Raw genomic sequence first — 21170 nt, forward strand, 5'->3', positions numbered from 1 at the left:
ATGTATGTTGTATGAAGGCCACTATGTTTTGGGGTAATTTGTTATGTAGCATAGAAAATATGGAAGGCCCTAAGTCCAAAGAGAAAATAAGAAAATACGTTAATTCTTGGTTTTTGAGCTCATAGAAGCCTGTCATAAATTATGCAGGGAAATATGTTTATAGCCAGTTTTTTTCCCTATCAAAGAGAAAGAGGGAGAGATTAAAAAACAAAAGTTGCTGAGCTGGATATAAAAGAGATTTCAGAGAGAAAGGAGTATAGATGTTGCTACTGAGTTGGTGACAAGGAGGCCTGCACCATGTGGAGCAGGAGAGAAAAGAGAAAACCTTATTGTGAGGGATCAGTGATCAACATGAGGGACTGCGACATGAAGGTAGATGGTGGCATCAAAGGAATAGGAATAAAATAGTAACAGTTTGAGATTATTGAGTAGGCATCCAAGGCAATTTCATGGAGTCCTCACATGCCTGGTCTAAGCCAGGGGCAACTGCCCATGAGCCCACAAAGACTTGCTACCTGCCAACTGAAGGCTAAGTGACAGATGCTGCATAAGAACCAGCGACTCCCCCTGGTTATCTCTTGGCAAGGTCAACTTCTCTGATAAGGAGGCCATCCAGGAGAAAGGGGAGAGGAGAGAGACCCTGGGGGGACTGGGCAATCACTGTTTTTAGTGTGCCTGGTAGGGAGGGACTAGGTTAATTTTGTTAGCATCCAGGGGAAATGCAACCTGAGAAAGAAGGTCAGTGATTATAAAAGTTGCACAGCCACAAATCACTCTGATTTTCCAGGAAGTAAAAAATATTAAAGAGACACGAGGCCAGCATTCAGGGATCTGGATTCCGGTGCTGTTTGTATCTTTGGTTTATTGGGTATAGGGTAGTTTACCACTTCAGGTTTCTGTTTCTTTATCAGTCAAGCAAACGGTTTTGGTTGCCAACCTTTCGGACCTCACGCACCACCAGTGGTCCTTCCGCTCTAACATTTTTTACCTGCCAGTGGAAGGAGCAATAATGTGTTTTAACAGTCTCCCCACTCAGCGTTTGGAATCCTTGGATGGGCTGGTCTACCAAGAACCAAGAGGATTTTGTTATCTGGCTATTTGAGTGTGATGATAAAGTCAATGGCCATGTGGGTAAGAGATGGGACCATGCTGAAGTCACAGAGTTATTAAGCATCATACCTCACGGAGAGAGAGTACAGCCCGGTCCTTTCATTGCTGTCCCTCAGGAGGTAGCTACCGTCACATCCATTTGAGAGGAGAAGAGCCTCGGCTGCGTGGCGTGTGAGATTGCCGTGATACCACCTAGGAAGGAGAGAAAGTGCTTTCACTCAGGGCAAACCCAAGGTGACTCTTCTCTCACTGGCTTTTCCTCTCCAAGATTACCTCAGCAATATTTCCCACATAGGTAGCCAGGAGACGAAGCTCTCAGCCGAACACCAGGACAAGGAAATTCCTGGGTGTGGCTATAGGGGGGAGCAGAGAGGGTTGGTAACTAGCAAAGTGTGAGGGGTTCAATTGTATTCTGAAAATTCATATGTTCAAGACCTAACCCCAAAACCGGAGAATGTGACCTTATTTGGAAACAAGGTATTTAGCAAGTTATGAGATCATTAGCATGGGCCCTAATCAATATGACCGGTGTCCTCGCATAAAAAGGGGACATTTGGAGACAGACTTGTAAATAGTGAGAGTGCCATGTGAATGTGTAGATGACCATCTACAAGTCTAGGAGGGAGGGCGGGAGCATCCTTCCCTCACAGCCCTCAGCAGGAACCAACCCCATGGACACCTTGATTTCGGGCTTCTAGCCTCCAGAACTGTGAGACAGTACATTTCTTCTGTTTAAGCCACACATTTGGTGGTACTTTGTCATGGTGGTAACGGACAAACATACAAAATTACTTTGTAAGCAGGAAATATTTTAAAAGTCCGAGTAAAAAATAACAGTGAGAGTAGGCTTTGGCCAGTTTCCTCTCTTTCGTTGGTTTTCTCTCTCACAGTCTCTCTCGCAAGTATGGTACCACCGTTGGCAGTGTGGGAGACCATTGGGCTTTTATACTAGAGTCCGTTGTCATGAGTGAGATGAAGTTGAGTACAAGGATTTCAGATGTTTTATACAAGATGCAAGACCCATCTACTATTGTTTCTAACTGAAAAATATCTGAAGAGCTGGGAAAGTCCCAAGGAGATTCAAATTGATCTATGGTAAAAATAAAAGTCGTTTTAGAAAAGGTATGTCCATGGTAGAAGAAAAAAAATTCCAAATACTTTTCAAAAGAAGACAGTGAAAAGAAAGCTTTTTTTCTCACCCTTAATCCTCAGTTCCCCTGTTCCTTTACCCAGAGGACACCGATGCTAACCATTTTCCTGTGTTTTCTCCCAAGAGATATCCTATGTATCTAGAGTGGCTATTTTCATTCAGTGTGCCACCAGAATTTTTAAAACATGCAGTACCTGACTATTAAGTCAGGGGCACTGACCTCTTTTCTTTTAGATTGTCAAATAAAAAAGTGACAACAGCCAACACAATAGGCATCTGGTGTGAATGCCCTGTCTTAAACCATAAATATATAGGTCATATAATAAATATAGGTCATATAATAAATATAGGTCATATAATAAAGTTCCATATTATTGGTCATGTTGCATAATAAGGTTGCATCTGATTGGTTAATTATTTTTATTTTTATTTTTATTTTTATTGATTTCAGAGAGGAAGGGAGAGGGAGAGATAGAAACATCAATGATGAGAGAGAATCATTGATCAGCTGCCTCCTGCACGCACCCGACTGGGGATCAAGCCCACAGACTGGGCATGTGCCCTGACCAGAAATTAAACCATGACCCCCTGTTTCATAGGTTGACGCTCAACCACTGAGCCACAGTGGCTAGGCTGATTGGTTAATTCTTGGTACCAGAAATCCTTATATACAAGTATAGGCACCTGATTTTTTCAAAATTCACTTGGAGCAAAAGGGTAGGTAATTACTATTATTATTATTTTGTAAATAAATTAAAATTATACCTATTTTTTTTCAGATCAGCAAATAACTTTTTGATATGCCACAAAATTTTAATAATTAGTTTATGTGTGCCATGAGATGAAAAAGGTAGAAAATAGTTTATCGAGAGGCATTCAAATATGTCCTCTCTCCTAACTCCATGGAAATAGAGCCTTCTGGCACACTCTTCTGCACCTTGCTCTTATTGCCTTAATGACTTGGTGGAGGCAGTCCGGGCTGGTGATTAAGATGTTGCCTCTGGAGCAGGTGATAACTCTTAGTAGCTGTACAAGTTACATAACTAATCTGAACCTCAGTTTTCTCACCTCTAAAATAGGATTAATAATAGTCATACCTCATTCCCTGGCTGGTTTAGGCTCAGTGGTTGGAACCTCAGCCTGTACACAGGATGGTTGCGTGTTTGATTCCTGGTCAAGGGCACCTACCTGGGTTGCGGGTCTGTCCCCATCTCCAGTGGGGGCATGTGCATCAATGTTTCTCTCTCTCTCTCTCGCTCTCGCTATTGCTCTCGCTCTCTCTTTCTCTCTCCATCCTTCCCTGCTACTCTCTTTAAAATCATTGGAAAAAATATCCTCACTCCTTGGCTGAAGATTTAATAAAATAATAGTCATACCTCGTGGGTCATTTGTGAGTACTGCTCACATTAACACACACGAAATGTTCAATACAGCCCTGGCAAACAGCAAAACTTAGTACATACAGTTGTTATCATGAAGCCATTGAGATCCACAGAGCCATAACTTGGAATGCATCCTCTATACTGTAATTTTCTTGTTGCTTAAATGTAATTTTTATCTTTCAATTTATTTCAGACAGCAGAAAGCTAGGTACCAGGGACAGTTGCTACTGCAAGGGACCCATGATCCAGGGCAGGGGAGAGGAAGGGGACACAGGCAATTACACAAATAATGTCAATACCAGTAAATGAAGTGCTATTAGGGAAATATGTATAGTGTACAAGAATTTCAAGGAAGAGCCTGATTCTAGGTGTGAGGGATCCTGCTGTCATGAGCTACGCTGGCATCCATTGTAATATCCCATGGCCTGAAATGTTAACTTCATAAGAAAAGCAAAACGTAAGACTGTGTAAGGAAGTTTCTACATAGGTCTCCAAGCTATTTTCTAAATCTGCATTTCCTATTGTGTGTTTCTTTAGCATATTTTCTCTTTGGGGCAGAGATGCCTCTATCCTGTACTAAAAATGTGTTTGCTAGCTTAAAGGAATTGCAAGGAAAAACATTTTAAAAGAAAAACCTATTGAATTATTACCCACAAAGCAGCCTCATTCATTCAACCTATTCACTGACAGGCTCAAATCTTCTCACTACAAAATGCTTTCAAAGGACAATTGGAACCTAAAACTAATATAATGATGTATGTCATTTATACTTTAATTAAAAAAAAGACAATGGGAGGAATTAAAAGTGAAGTTATAAAAATACTTCAGGTTTGGCTACAACCCAAACTCTAATCTCTACAAGGCTCTAAGTTCTTAAATACATTTTGCCAATAATTAAATTTTGGATGAACATTTCAGAATAAGATTTAGAATGAGCCAGTAGATTACATATTTGAAGCAACAAAATTTGATCAACAAAATTCTAAAACAAAGGATTTGAACATTCCTTTGGATGCTTTTCAATGAGATCTGAAGTCTGTGTTTAAAGCATTTATAGAATTCTTCTGATAATTAGAGCTTGATGGCAGTTTTGCTAATTTTTTATTCTAATCTTTTAAATAATAATAATTTATCATAAATATATAAAAATACGAAGTATAAAGCAAGAAGAATCACAGTGAACATTCTGGTGACAGCTTGTTGAGTCAATCTTGACATCTGTTGGATTTTATGGAGTCCTGGGCCTGCCAGACAGACACCTACATACACTTTCTGATGTCTATGGGGCAGTGAGGATCCTCATTCCCCAAATAGCTCTTTCATTAGTGCCTAAACTTTCTCTTTTGATTGAGTTAAACATTCCCTCCCACCCCCCCCCCCAAAAAAAAAACAACTTAGGATGAGCATATCTTCCAGGGAAGTAACTATAAATACAAATAATATTACATATCTTTTGTAGAAATATGTCCATTTGTGTCTATGAAGAACTAAAAGTTGAAAATATAGTAGAATGACATTGGTAGTTTTCTCATTATCAACCTTCTCTACCTTCTATCAAAATCTTTATTTATTAAGTTTTAAATCTGAACAAAGCATTGTGCAAGGCATTGTACTGGGCAGGTCAAAAGGACAAAAATGGGAAAGCCTTAGGCTGGGCTTCAAGAAACCATTATTCAAGGCAGGAGCACAAGACAAATACTTTGCAAACTCTATACTAGAGAGTGAAGCACCCAACAAGGTTTCAGGAAGAAAAATGAAGACCATTCCCTAAGTGAGCCAACATCGAAGTGGCCTTGAAGGACACACGTTATTTACTAATTGTGTGAAATTTTCTTCTGATTGTAAAATATATGTAGTAAAAATTAAAGTAGATCCACATACAGAATTGCACCCCCACTGAGAAACACTGAAGGAGTTGTGTACAGAAGAGAAAGTGAAACTTCCACACAAGAGGAATGATGTGTTTTAAATAAACAATGTCAGTACTAATCTCAGAAATGAAAATTAAAACAGCAATGTGCCATTTCTTTATCCATTAGAGTGGCTGAAATGGAGGAGTTCGACAGTATTAACTCTTAGGGGATTTGGGGACGATGGATAGCATTGTACGGTTGGGAGAGGTGTCAGTCGGAGGGGAAGTCAACACCTCTAGTGTAACTGACCAGCGATTCCACCTCTCTGGTCTGCCCAGTGGAACCCTCACCCACCAGCAGAAGGAAAAGGAACAGAAGTGTTTGTTGTGGATGTGTTTGTGAGAGTAAAAGTTGGAGCTGTCGTAAATATCCAGTAACAGTGAGATGACAAAGTTGAGTGGTCATAGGATGAGATTATGTAAAAAGATAACCAAAAGTGTTAACTTGAAAAGGTGTGAGAGCATTTTTGATTGTCAAATGATGAGGGCAGGGGAATTGGGTGCTACCAGCACTTGGTGAGGGGGATGCCAGGAATGCTTAACATCTTGCAAAGAATGTTGCAGCTCTGAACAAAGGAAAATTGTCCTGCTCAGAATGACAATTGCACCCCCACTGAGAAACGCTAAATGTGTTGTGTACACAAACCCAAATCAAAAGTTGATAGATCCCAAAACACACTATTCAATTAGAGGAATTAGTGGCAGGTACAGAATGATATCACTTATTTGTATAAAATCACCCCTTTTCTCTCCAAACTATACAGATATGCAAACACATAAAATAAAAGTATATACCCAACTCGTAAGTATGGTTTCCTCAATAGAAGGAACCAAGACTGAGGGTATTGTTAAAGAAAGGAGACTTTAAATTGGTCAACTTTTTCTAATTTAGCTTGTTCTAATGAAAAAAATAAAATGGCCCTGGCAGGGTAGTTCAATTGGTTAGAATGTCGTTCCCATATGCCAAGGTAGTGGGTTTGATCCCTGGTCAGGGCACATACAAGTATCAACCACTGAATGCATAAATAAGTGGAACAACAGGTTAATGTGTTATTTCTCTCTCTCAAGTCAATAAAAAAAATAGATTAATATCTTTATTGGGTAACTAAAATTTGAAAATAAGAGACTCAATTTCTTCCTTAATTCAGCCTCCAGAAATAATGTTAATAATTTGTTTTATTTTAAAATTCATTCAACTACTGTTTATTAAATGCTGGAATTGACCCAGCACTTGGATGGAGGGTGGAATGGAGGTGGAGGGGGATAACCAGAGTGAAGGCCTGGAAGAGAGAGCATGCCAGGTGCCCACAGGATCAGAGCACTGCAGGTGGTGTGAGTGATGCAGAGCAGCAGTCAGGAGGTGAGATGCAGCCGGGAGGAGACTGATGCTCCTTGGCACTGGATACCTAAGGACTTGGCTGCTAATATACGCTCTTTATTTCTAGAGCTTTTTATGGCTTAAGATGCACATCCAACAGCTCATTACATAGAATCCTAACTGCATGGACTTAAATTTCTTGTAATTGGAACTGTGTTTTAAAGTTTTTTTATTTTGTTTATTTTCAGGGATAAGAGTCAGATTTAAAATTTTTATTTTATTTTAATGATTTTTAGAGAGAGGAAGGGAGAGAGAGACACACACACAACAATTGGTTGCCTCCCACAGCCATCCTGACCACAGATGGAACCTACAATCTGAGTGTGGGCCCAAGAATTGAACCCTCCATCTTTTGTTTATAGGAGACTCCAATCAATTGAGCCACACTGGCCAGGGCGAGTCAGATCTTGAGGGACTTAAAGCTTGTAAAATCTGGAAGTTTCATTAAGATATTTAATATAAAATCATAAGAAAATAATTATTTAGAATGAGAAGTCACACAAAAATACATATAAAAAAGCTGATGAATATCACAAACATCACAAATATGAGAAAAATAACTTACTTTTATTGATTTTTTAAACACACCCCTATACTTTTCCTATTTTTGGCTATATTATCTTTTATTATTTCTTCATATAATAATATTTTAATATAATTTTCTAGAGAGAGGATAGAACAGTAATTCAGTCTCCCACTAAGTATAATTTTTAAAATTATTGATAGTGTAGAAAAGTTATGTCAGCTTTAATGGTAATGAAGTTTTTAAGATTGTTGGCAAATTTGGGGACCTCTGTCAAATTTCTCTTAAATATAAGCCCTAAGATTCGAGGGCATTTAAAATGCTCATGTGCAGGAACTAATATTAAATACTCCTTGAGGTGACAGCATTTATTAACTATATTGCCGGGGTCTACACCAGGGAGGGGCCTGGAGGCTGAAACTTTATTGTCTTCACAGTAAACTCATCTCTGGTGATTATAAAAGTCATATAAGATTTTAATTTTTTTTATTAAACAATTAAAAATATTTAGCTTATTAAAAAAGTCATATATAATCTGTTGCAACCATCAGCTTGGTTTATAATTCTTTTAATTTTTGTACAGTGTGTGAATAAAATCTAAACCCTACCATGACTCTCCAATCTTTGACTACATACTGATAATGAGGGGGAACTCACTATTTTATAGGTAAGCTCATTCTGTGCTTCCATAATTGATGCCAGGAAACTCTTGCCTATATTGAATTGCTAGTTTCCTGATTTCAACAGATGGTCCAAGAGCTATTTTTTGGGTTTTAGACTTAAACTTTAAAAAAAAAGATAAGCAAATAGTTAAAAGCATTTAGAATGTATTCTCTTCCCTTTCCATCATCTTCAACTTCTCCTTTTATGACAGTCTTTCCGTCTCTTTAGCACCCAGAAACCTTATCTCCTTTGACTACTTTGCAAATTCTTCTAATCAGCTTAATGCTGAGGTCTGAAGCTAAAGCCTGACTTGCAAAACAAAGCCTCACAGGTCTCCCTTATTCTAGCTGCCAGTACACCTGAAGGAAACCCCAGATTGCACTACTTTCTTGACAGTTGCATCATGCTGCTGATTCACACTAAACCTACTGTTGATTACATCTCACAAGTAAGTCATTTTCCTCTGCTACTCCATCAGCACCCCCCAACCCCCTGCATTTGAACGGTGATGTCTTTAGAATTAAGGGCAAGAAGACACCTTTTTACTACTGGGAAATGCTAAGTGAAAAGGAATGCTAATAAGCCGCTAACTTAGACCTCGAACATCCATGCAGTGTCAGTGAGAATTTTGGGGAGAAGAGAAGATGCCTTTGTCTCCAGCCTTACTAGCATGTGACCCCACTCACGTAGCAACCTCAGTTTTCTCTCATCTGTCAAGGTGACTAAAATAATGCCTCGTAAGAAGACCCTCTTTATTTTCATACGTTGGAACAGTCTTCTTTTATACATGTTTTATATGATTCTTTAACTTTTGCAGGGGAAAATAAGATATAAGAATTGCTAATTATACAACATATTCTGACTATACCAGACATTGTGCTAGCTGCTGGGAATAGTTTGGAATAAGGTTCATTTTCCTAACACTTAAAACATTTTTTTTTTTTTTTGCTTTCATTTTCCCTGGAGGGGGAAAAAAAAAAAAAAAAAAGAGCGAGGATTTGTAACAAGATATTCAAAGAAATGTTATTTTCCACTCCCCACCCCCGCCCCATGGCCCACATGTAGCCATTACTGTATCTCAAAGCTGATAGAGGCAACAGAGCAGAGACTCATGAAGCTTCAAAGGAATATTTGTACTGGGTTTTTGAGATGATCAAAACCAACAGTTGACCCTGAAGGAAATGGTGGTATTATCCCTTCCACGATACAGTAACAAATTAGGAAACACCCACCCACTGAAGAATTTTCATAGCTGCCTCTCAGCGAGGTACAGGAAATAAGCTCAACCACAGAGAAAAAAGGACAAGCTTGATCCAGAAAACTGGACCCCAAATTCAGCCTCTTCTCTCTTTCCAGTGCCCCTTCCTGCTAGAACCTTCTGGAAAGTCACCCCAGCATAGTGGAACCGTCATAGATTCTTATCCCTGTGCATTTTACTGTCTTAATTTGCTGATAGAATTTTATATCTCATTTTGCATTGTCCTTTAAAGAGGTGGGTTTTAAACTTTTTTGAACTGGCCTGTGATATAAATACATTTTGTATTTCTTTCTCTCTCCATATGTATAAACACACATACAGATACACATTATAAACACACACAAAAAGCCAAAAATGTTATAGGAAACAATACTATTCTAGATGCTATTCACTGTTCTTTCCTCTTGCATTTCTTTTAACAAATACTGATTGTGACCCACTAAACTGACTTTAAGACACTAATAGGCTGCACCTGGTGTTTGAAAACAATGGGAAGCCTTGCTACTCTGTCCTGAGGTCTTGTTAGAAACTCACATTCTCAGGGCCCCTACACCTGCTGAGGTATAACCTGTATTTATCAACAGCCTCATGTGATTGGTATGCAGTTTAGACTTTGAAAATCACAGAGGTAAAGGACTCTTGGTTCTAAACACTTTAATTCATTTCAATAACTTTGATGGTTTGACTTCACAGTGCGTGGCATCCGAGGAGGAGGACAAAGAGGGCAAAGCAAAGTACCAAGTGGCTTTACAGGAGCAATGGGGAGGAAAAGAGAAGGATTTGCAGGCCAGTGCTATCGACAAATCCCCAAATAGCTGCCATCTTAGTGAAATGGACAGTAAATGGTATAGAAGGGCACCTCACAGGAGGCTGGGAGGATCAGGGAAAGCTTCCTGGAGGAGGAAGATCATGAGTTGGAGCTAGCTGAAACAGAGGGCCTACGTGGAAGGGTTGTGCAAAATGAAGCTAGAAAAATGATGGGCACAGAAAGTGATCTTTCACATTAAAACATGAGCCACATATCCACTTAGATTATATACTTATTCATGAGAAAATTTCCTAGTGACCCCTGTCTACAGATTATTCATATATTTAATGACATATTTTCCTCCTTCCAGGCAGAGAGAAGTAATAGAGAACCTAGATTCTGTCCCATTAGAATTGTAATGAGACATACATTTTGAAATGTAAGGACATACATTTCAACCCAAAGCAATGGGTTCAACCCAATTGTGTGAAAGCAGCTAAAATGTCCTGGAATTGAACAGCCAACAAAAGCACTCTTTTCTAGAGAATTTCCTCCTTTTCTCCACTTTCAAAATTATTTTCACTTTACAATGACCCTGACACACTTTCTCAACTCTCTAGACCAAAGTTAACAAACTCATAGCATCTGATGCCACTCCCCTTTTCTAAGGCCATAGATAAGCTCGTGGATCTGTCTTCTTTCTTGCTAAGCCTATACTTGGCCTCAGAATCCTTCTGAACAAAGTGGAGATTGTTCTCTAAGATGACTCTATTAGGTAATCTCACTCTAAGCAATCCTAACTGGAGTCAGTCTTTCCTTCAAACTTGAGTCATTCCATGGGATTGCTTAGTTGCTGATTTCCTTCATGTTCATTTGTTTATTGAGTTGGTACTAACTTCTTTGATTTTATGAAAAATAAAGCATTTGGCCCTCTCTGCCATCAGAAATCATGGTTTAGGATAAGGAAATGTCTTATTTTGTTCAAGAGCTATCCATGCGGCATGAATAGCTCTTACTATGTCAGAAAAGACAGTGTGGTCCATAGATGAACATTAACTGCCATAATCACAAATGTGGGCTTGTCTTTCCATTGATCATGAGGTGGGCCCTGTCCAAGTACAGAGAACCAAGCAAAGGCTTTGCATAGGAGTTGGAAAGTTCTAATGAGGCCTCAGATAGGCATAGTGTAACCATAGGAGAGGCTGAAAGAAGGACTTGCCACAGTCTTTCCAGTAAGGAGGTTTCTGTGATGAAACCAGCTTGTCTGTGGTTTTCCATGTTGCCATTTTAAATCTGCATGTGCTAATAGCAGAGCTAAATGGTGAGGCCCAGCTTTGAGAAGCATACCTGATCTGATGTCAGAGGCAGAATTATGTGAGTGCCTGGTCAAACAATGAAGTAAAGGCGGGCCCCGAGTTATTTGTTGTTGTTTTGTTTTGGCTCACCTAAAGAGAAACAGGATTCAAAGGAAGAAGATAATTCTGTGGGAGTTGGAGACCCAGATAAACCTGTTCTTGAAGGAGTCTGAGGAATGAGGCAAGAAGTTCTGAAAGATGGTAACACAGAGGTAGAGAGAAAGACAGAGACTCAGAGATTCAGAGACACAGAGTGGCACAAAGACTCAAAGACACACAAGTTAAGAGCTATAGAGATAGAAAGATAGAAACCAAAACTTGGGGACAGAGAAAGGCACACGAGCTCACATAAATAGTGGGAAGCATACAGGTCAGTGATTTAGGAACACAAATATGACCCAAACAGTATTCAAGAGACAAAGGCAGAAGCCAAAGAGGAGGAGGACATAGACACATAAAGAGTCCAATGCAGAGGTGGATCAACACCCAGGGTTGTCAGAGACTGGGAGAGACTGAGGGAGGGGTGGCAAATTGCATCTCATTCTAGCAGAGGTCCATGTGTCCAGTCCCCAGGTTGGCCTGCACTGTGCAGGCATGGCTGCAAGACCAAAAGACCAGGGAATGTTTGTTTGATTTGGAATGGGACCCAACGCTCAATGACTGACTAGAAAAAAATATCTGTGGATAAGAACTTGAGGAGGACTAGCAGGGCTGCACAGAAATCCAAAACCAGAGGATCTCTCAGGAGGCCTCATGTCTGAGTAGAATCAAGCTTGACTCTGCATTTACTCTGGGCACTCTTGCAGCCTGTACCTCATAAAAGGCTGCTTCAGGGCCATTGTTTTGGGGCGGCATTGCCATTGACAATTTTGGGCTGGTACAGGAGACAGAGTGGGCCACTTTTGGGAAGCTATGACTAGAGGTAAGAGCCCCAAACTTCGGGGGATGCAGAAAGATTCCAGATTCCTTGTTATATTAGTTATCTCCCCTCTATTTCATTGTTTTCTGACTTCAACTGACAAAAAAAATCCTATCAGTCCCAAAGACATCTTCTCCAGGTCCCATGATCCCCTTCCTCCCTGCTATTCAGACACTGTTATCACCCTCAAACCACTCTACCTTGCATTCTCTAACTGTACAGGCCTGTGCACTCTCTGTTCTCTGTACTATAAACTCCGCGAGGGACAGCCATTTTTTTTTCTTAATTTCAGTATCCCTCAACCGCATTGCATTTATCATCAACAACAGATGGATCTATGAATGAATGGGAAAGTGAATACATGAAACAAAGTGACTCCACTCAACGTGGAGAACCCGTGTGAACAGATGTCCACATGTAAGGCAAAGGAAGTCACCACCACCCATAGAGGAACAGAAAACACAACTGAAGAGGAAATTTGCTTGAGTCAAAGAGAGCAAACTGTACACTAGTTACATATTCTCCTACCGCCACAAGAGACTCACCTTCCGTTTTCAGACTCCAAGATTACAGAATTGTGCACAGAAGAGGAACAAGCGTTATTGCTCTACTTGCTATCTCAGATCTGTAATAAGATTCCTTTAAAGCTTTGACTTTTCTAGACTTTTCTTAGCCTTATCAATTTGTCTAGCGCCTCCGCCCTCCATGAATCTACACAAACTTCAATAAAGTTTTTTATTAATTAGAATATTAACCTGGTTTTGTCTTGTGCATGTATGTGTATTACGTGAATAATGTGAAAGAATAATGAATGTATTTTAGTAGTATAATTTGTTGGTTGTAGTGATCACAGAACTTTTTTTTTTTTAAATATATTTTATTGATTTTTTACAGAGAAGAAGGGAGAGGGATAGAGAGTTAGAAACATCGATGAGAGAGAAACATCAATCAGCTGCCTCCTGCACACCCCCTACTGGGGATGTGCCCGCAACCAAGGTACATGCCCTCGACCGGAATCGAACCTGGGACCCTTCAGTCCGCAGGCCGACGCTCTATCCGCTGAGCCAAACCGGTCAGGGTGATCACAGAACTTTTGTATTTCTTTCAGTTCATGCTAGCACTAATATATCATGCTAATATCATAAGAAAGAAGTTTGATGGAAATTAGGAAGTTTCATTAGTGGACAGGCGCATGGACTCTGGAGCAAAAATGAATTTGAAGCTTTTGAGCATGTAAACTTGGGCATGTGATCAAAGCTCTGTCCTTCACTTTCCTCATTTGTAAATGGGAATGACATGTTTAATAGTATCTATCTACAGTGGTGTGTGACTTTAATAAGTGCTACATGCCAAGGGCTTAAAATAGTGCCTGGCATATAGTGAGCATCCAGTGATTATTAATTGCCATGATTAGAACATATACCTTCTTAGGTCAGTGGAAAGAGCATCAGTTTTGGAGTACTCTCCTTGGTGTATCTCTCAGCTGCATTACTATGAGGTCAGTGACCTGGACAGGTCACTGAACTAAATTGAAGTCACCCTCTGCATCTATGAAATGGGTATAATTATACATATTGAAAGTGTTATTGTGAAGGCTAAATGACATCGTGGATGGGAATGGCACAGTGTAGGCACAGAGTAAGGGGTCAGTGAAGAATGACTATTGCAACAAGAGAGAATCCTGGCTCGGATTCAGGACCCAGATTCACTGGACATCAGGCAGCTGATTTCTCTGCTAATGAGTATCTGCATGTAAAGTTGGCATACCAATACCTATTAAAGACCAGCGCTAGTGTGTGCTAAAAGTCTGCTTCATAATAAGAACTCCTTGGGGTTGCTATCAGTTATTTCTTGGGTGAGCAAACCATCACCTGAGGGTCAGCTCCTGCCAGAGCGCATGTTTTTGTGTGGACTGAAAGCCATTATCTTATGTTTTTAAGTGGTGGGTGCGGAGAAGGAGAAAAAATATTTTGTGACTCATAAAATTATATAAAATTCAAATTTCAGTGTCCAACAACAACATTTTGCTTGAGCACCATCATGGTCATTGTTTCTGTTGTCTCTGGCTGTTCTCCCACCACAATGGCAGATGTGAAACGTTTTGGCGGAGATCACAGGCCTGCAAAGCCTAAAATATTTATGACCTGGCTCTTTACAAAAATCGTTCGCTGATCCCTGATCTATTCTAACCTTCTCTTTTATGCGAAGGTTAAGGGGTAGAGAAATGAGAGATGTTTCAATTTGCTTATTTAAATATCCAGAGCTTAGAGTCTAGTTTCTTGACACGGGCCAACACAGCCAAACACTGACACTTTCTTATAAAGAAAAGCATTTGGGAAAGTATATAGAAAAGAGGATAGTTACTGTATTTCTCAAATACAATACAAAGTTATTGTATTTGTCAGACATATTAGAATATGTCTGACAAAATAATCTGAATATGTAATTTAAAAATATCCTAAATTATTTGCATTTCTCAGTATCCCTTTTGTGTCTGTAGTGACCCCTTTATAAACTATACAACTCTATTATTTCTCCATTATCTCATAGGAAACTTTGTTATAGTCAGAGACTTTTTGGAATTTTAAGTTATTAACTGACAAGCAATTCCACACTGGCTTGTTATTTAGATGCTGTCTCTACTATTCATCACTTGTTTCATTTCCCCATTGCTTCATTTTTGAAAGCAGCATACAGCCTGACTGTTCCCAGCTCACCTCTTGCTTCTCCTGGGCCATTCTCCACCCCCTTGCCCCTTACTGCTACCCACCCTCCCCAACCCCATCTGCCAAGGTGTCAGTGAAGCTGAGCAATAACTGCAGATAGTTTTATTTATTTATTTATTTATTTATTTATTTATTTATTTATTTATTGCTGCTGGACACATTGATACCTTTAAGATGAAAGAAAATAAATGTTTTTCATTTATGGATTTCTGTAAATGAGACACAGAAACCTATCTGAGTTACCTAAGTACTTTAGAAGGAATAAGACTGTGCTCTGAGCAAGTCATGTGTGTCCTAGACGGGCAGGTGAGGGATTGGCTGCAGGTCAGGGTTTAATTTGCAGAGCTTACATATTCTATAGCCTGAAGAAAACTAGGGACCAAAAGACAAAGACATCTGCTATCTCTTTGATTTAATCATCACCTGAGGGAATATATCTGACACTGTCTGTAGCTATCAAAAAATACAAATGTAAAAATCTACCTATCTAATCAAACAACCTATTAAAATTAAGTCATTAAAGCTATCTATTTTTACCTTTCAAGTACATTAAATCATTTTTGTTTTTATGGAGCTTTTAAAAAATCTAAATTAACCAGAAGTTTTGGTATAGATCATACCTAACCAGTGACTTAATGGCTGGGGAACAAAGCTTCATTTATATTCAGAATTCTGCTGGAGGCAACGAGTCATTTTCAAGTCTTCTCAAATGTTATTACCTAGAATAGATATATCAGTGATGTCCTGGAGGGGCAAGTACTGGCTTAAGTCAAGTAGTAAATTTTCAGCAATTTTGCAAGCTGGTTGTTAAATCCTTGGGGGGCTGACATGGTTCGAAGTAGGAGTATTTATTTCAGGGAAATAGGCAGACTCTGGAAATCAGTACTACCCCTTGTCCTATGTGGTTTGTCAGCACACCATTGAGTACATTTAAATCAACCATGCTCCTCAGAGTTCTCATCAGGGAGATGAAACTGTTCTAAAACTGATTTATGGTGATGGTTGTATTCTCTTTAAAATCACTAAAAATTATCGAGTTGTATACACTTGAAATGAGAGTTTTAAAATCTCTAAAATATGCCTCAATAAAATTGTTCAACAAAATGCTCCCAATCAACAAACAAAATGTCAACATGTATAGATGGCTACAAGATCCAGTTACATACCCAATAAATGAAAAATAAAGCCACATTTACTCAGCACTTCTGATGGGTTTATATTCTGTGCAGTGATTCCCAACCTTGTCTCACTCTGGAATCACTTGGAAAGTTAAATAAGAAAAAGTTAACTCCCGAGATGTTGATATCTTTTGTTTGGTCTGTGGCCTGAGCAGAAATTTAAAAAACTTCCTGGGTGATTCCAGTGTGCGGCCAAGGTTGAGAACCACAACTATAGAGCAATTTCCCCACACCAGTGGTTCTCAACCTTTCTAATGCTGCGACCCTTTAATACAGTTCCTCATGTTGTGGTGACCCCCCAACCATAAAATTATTTTCGTTGCTACTTTATAACTGTAATTTTGCTACTGTTAATGAATCATAATGTAAATATCTGTGTTTTCCGATGGTCTTAGGCGACCCTGCTAGCGGTTCTCAATCTTTTCTCTTTGGGGAAATCTAGAAGGCTAGTGATATCTTAGAACTCTGAATTCCCAAGGACAGGAGTTTACTTCATAGAAAATTTCAGCTATTATATCTGATTTACCTTCTGAAGTTAGAGTTCAATTCTGAGACCTCAAATTTAAAATCTACGGACAGGACCTACTGAGATCTTTTACAACCGTGCAGCACCAAAGACACAATCTCTGCTTTCTTAACGCAGGCAGATTTGACCCCCGTTTCAGTGTTTCCTGTTAAGAACATTGACTTTGGAAGGTTGGAATCCCAGCTTCTCCAGTTAGTTGATGTGTGATAAAGGCAAGTTATTCAACCCATTGGTGCTCATTTTCTTCCTTTGTAAGATGGAGATGATAACAGTTCCTATGTCATTGGCTTGCTGTGAAGATTTGAGCTGCTTGTTCAGACATAAGGTGCAGGTCGTGCCTCTCATGAAGCACTGGTGTCGAAACCAGCCTCATCAGGCTCTTCCCGATACTTTAGGATAAAGGTTCAGTGTCTCTAGGAAATCCCCTATTCCTCTCTGGTGTAATGTTTGTTTCTCTAATTAAATATCCTGATGAGTTGTCTCATCTGGTCCCTTCTTAAAGACAGGACTATTACCACTCCACCCACTGGAACTCACTACCTGCTTGAGGCAGAAATTGTATCCTCTTTCTGAGTTGCTAGTATTTAAAAGGCTCACGGTTGCCCCTGCAGATATGCATACAGACAAGAGCTCACAAATGCAGTGTCAGGAGAAAGAAAGGCATGCGGACATCGCTGTAGACACTTCCTTCTTTCTCTTGGAAAAGTCCCTCTCCTGTTACAGTAGGATTGTAGGCTTTCTGTTTTACCCGCAACAGCTTAGAGCTCAACAAGTTTAACAGCACATTTATTTATAAACCAGATCGATATCAAGGAAGCCAAGCAACATCAACTCACACATCCCAGTTCTATCCCTACTCTCCAAGAATGCCCAGCATTTAACTTTTGCCTCAATTTCTGCATCTACCTGCTTTCACATCAGGGAAAAATAATACGTGCTTTTACAATGCCATTGGCCCCACGCAGGAAGACACCTAACAGACACATGAGTGAGGTGGAGGGGATAGAAGAGTGAGTGGCAGAGTGCTAAAGATCATCATTCATCCAAGGGAGCATTAGGGTGGGAGCGGAGAGTCAATGTTCACCCAAGAAGCGCTTTGAAAAGCGGATCTGCTCTCTTACCCCAAGTCCTGCAGCAGCTCAGCTTCTCCATCGGGTGTGCTCCACAGATCGGAAGGATCCTGGGTGCTCATCTTTCCTTCTAGAGACTCTGCTCTGCCCATTCACGCTCCTCACGTCAGTGCAGCCCCTGGCAGGTGCTATGAGGGAAGAGGCAGAGAAGGGAGCTCTGCTGCTCCTCACACTCTCCTCCTCTTTGAGAGAAGCCAGCTGTGAGTCTCCACCAGCAAGGAAATGAAACTTGCTTACTCCTCCCACCGACACTCACCACCCTGGCCCCCAGGCACTGGCGGGAGTGTTTTATCAGTCAGGAAGCATGCAAACTTAGCTCCCACCTCTGAGGACACCCACACTGATCACGCAACCTGTAGTTTCTGTCACAGGAAATAAACATGACAGCACTCCAACCAGGACTGCACAATTAACTCAAACGCCTCTCCTGAGACCAGACCACAGTTTCTCCCCAGTGCTGTCAGCCTCGGGTTTGTAGAGGGCGGTGCGTGCACTCATTCACCCCACCTTCTGCCTCACACATGAACACCCAGAACACCGAGGAAGCTTCTATTTCAGGAACATCATTAGCATGGGTAAACAAATCAGAGTCAAATCACTGACTGCGATCCTGAAGTCTGGTTTTTAGCACTTTCTCAGTATTTCTGCTTCATTTATCCAAGTTTCCAACATATGCTTGACTTTCAGGTAGGCATGATTCAGAGACATTTATTGTTTTCTCCATGGAAGAGCGATAAGGGGAGAAGAAGGTATGCAGGAAAAGTAGGATGGGGCCAGCCTGCTGCCAACTACTGGGGCATGTTGGAACCCCCCCACCCCCACCCCGTCACTTCCGTCACGGGGCGTACAGCTGGTGTTGCTTGTGTTGCTTTGTGTCTAGACTCATGAGTAGAGAATTCCACCTGCCTGAGAGTCCTAAAGGGAAACCGCAGTAACTCTGAATCCTGGAGAGCCGGGCAAAGTGCAGTGATGCATGGATAAAGAACGTGTGTGCTTCCTGCCTTCTCTGTGTATGTGCTGCCGGAGAGAACGTGCTTCTGGTCTCATTCTCTCTCTCTCCCTCTCTCTCTCTCTCTCTCTCCCTCTCTCTCTCTCTCTCTGTCTAGTCATGCCCTGAATCACTCAGGGTTCAGCAGAGGGCTCTGTAACTTGCTTCTCCCAGTGGCCATCCAGCTGTCCGAGGACCAGGACCATTGGCAGCTTATCGGAATGCAGAATTTCGGGTTCATCCCAGCCCTTCTGAACCAGCATTTGCATTGGAACCAGATCCCCATAGTGACTCCCTGCACATTAACGTGTGAGGAGACCACTCTCTAGGATACCAAGGCCGCAGAGCATTCTAAAGGAGAGGTTCATTGGGGCCTGCTATCATTCTACCTTCCCTTAATGTCCTTCCCTGTGTTACAGGATTCCAGGGCAGGAGGAATAAGGAAACTGAGGTAGGAAAGTTACAATAATGCCAGACCGTGTGGGCAATTTGCAGCCAGCTTGTAACTAACCAGCCATTATTTCCCCAGCCAAGGACACTTGAGAGCAAATGGTAAAAAACTTCCCCAAGGCGAGAATGCAGAGAGGGACGGGGAAAGCAGAAAGGGAAAAAAGGACAGTTTTACTCCCTAAGCAGAGAAGCCAGCAGTCTCAAGGCTTGACAAGATAAAGTTGCCAGTTGCTTCTCAAGAATTCTGGGAAGGCCACAACAAAGTAAAAAAAAAAAAAAAAGGGGGGGGGGGGCCTTGAGGATTCATCTGCACCAAAATATTCAGCAAAAGAATCTTGAAATCTATAGCCAAGAGGGTATATAAAGTGTCGGACCCCACCCAACTCTCTCTTCAGAGTAGCTGAGAACCCGTCTGCACTTCATAAGCCAGATGGATAGGTTTGCTTGCTTTGCTTTTCAATAAGGTATATGCTTTAATGAATTGGCTTTTCACAAAGCAGTCAAGGTCTCTCGTATAATTCCCTTATATGAGAAGACAAGGATCGAGGTTGGGGACAGCCCTCTCCCACAGACTCCGGGTGCTGTCTGGTAACACCTCTCTGCTGTTGGCGAGAGGTGCCTCTAAAGCTTATTACTTCTGGGTGTCTGAGATTTGTGAGACCCTGGATTCCTCTGATTGCCAGAAATTCCTGAGTGTCTGGAGACAGCCTGGGGGAGATGAGGCTCTGATAACACACGCTGATTGTATATGCGCACTTAAAATTCTCTCAGCTACAGTTTGTTCAGAGAGAAGTGTAGGATCCACGTGTAGCAGCGGCCAGTCCTGGCCAGGAAGGTGCAGAATGTGCCTGCGGCAGAGACAGGGGACCAGCAGGCAGCAGATTTCCTGTTCTCTTTCTATAGCCCTTTGTTTAGTGTTTTAGTATCTATTTTGTTCCTGTTTTAGCAAATTCTGTGTTGTTTTTTTTAGCCTTTTCTTTTCTTTTCAGAAAAGTAGCAGAGTAGAAGAGACTAAGATGAGTCTCTTCTTTTTTTCAATCTTCCTGCCACTCTCCCTTTCTCGTTTTGCTATCCCATCTGTTGTCCTCCTCTGTGACTGCATTGTTTCACTGTGTCATTTATTACATTTTCCCAGGATCCCTCTCTTCCCCATCGACCCCCTGCTCCACGAAATACATGTTCAGCATTGTGGTGGAACCAGTTGGTGCACCATTACTAGGTGGTTTCAACAGAATTACTGAATGTTCATAAAACCATCTGGTATTACATTTTACATTAGACTAGTTGCTTCTAACAAGCTCAAGCATATTTTAAAAAACCACATAATTCACTTCTTATTTATTTTTATAATCACCTCAGTGGTGCTGGTTCATAGTGCCTAATTCTTCCCATACCGATGTTGGACACAGAAACAGACACGAACAATCTACCTTGTTTTAACGATTTTGGAAAATCTTATTCTTTGTTGGAAAATATCTTATTTATCAAAAATATTAGGCCTTTTTTGGAATGGCAATCACACTCAAATCATCAATTATCTCATAAAAGAATGTGGGGAGAGCTATTTCATCCAGATTTGAATTTCTTTATTAGAAGAATGAGCTTCTAACACTTGAGACTCCTCTAAGGAGAACTTTTTTGTAATACTTTAAACAATTAATTTTTAATTGTTTAAAGTATTACATGTCTCCTCCTCCCCCCATTGACCCCCCCCCCAGCCACTCCTACCCCCGGGGGTTAAGCCCCCACCGCCCCAGTGTCCGTGTCCATTGGT

General features: G+C 40.7%; 2 protein-coding genes across 2 annotated transcripts in view; one reads left to right on the plus strand and one right to left on the minus strand.

Moving 5' to 3' along the window:
- The window catches only part of LAMTOR3 (late endosomal/lysosomal adaptor, MAPK and MTOR activator 3), a 69971-nt gene extending 57190 nt beyond the window's left edge, over positions 1–12781 (plus strand). Inside the window, exons 6-7 of the mRNA XM_080670731.1 lie at positions 8466–8566; positions 12691–12781. Coding sequence (XP_080526857.1) covers positions 8466–8531 — 66 coding nt within the window. The 3' untranslated portion in view covers positions 8532–8566; positions 12691–12781. The remainder of the gene's footprint in view (positions 1–8465; positions 8567–12690) is intronic.
- The window catches only part of DAPP1 (dual adaptor of phosphotyrosine and 3-phosphoinositides 1), a 53252-nt gene extending 35032 nt beyond the window's left edge, over positions 1–18220 (minus strand). Inside the window, exons 1-2 of the mRNA XM_080670718.1 lie at positions 17950–18220; positions 1180–1302 (exon numbers count right to left, since the gene is read on the minus strand). Of these exons, the coding sequence (XP_080526844.1) occupies positions 1180–1302; positions 17950–18050 (224 nt within the window). The 5' untranslated portion in view covers positions 18051–18220. The remainder of the gene's footprint in view (positions 1–1179; positions 1303–17949) is intronic.
- Positions 18221–21170: the final 2950 nt, after the last annotated feature.

Source organism: Plecotus auritus (assembly GCF_963455305.1).
Source record: "Plecotus auritus genome assembly, chromosome: 1".
NCBI classification, from domain to species: Eukaryota; Metazoa; Chordata; class Mammalia; order Chiroptera; family Vespertilionidae; genus Plecotus; species Plecotus auritus.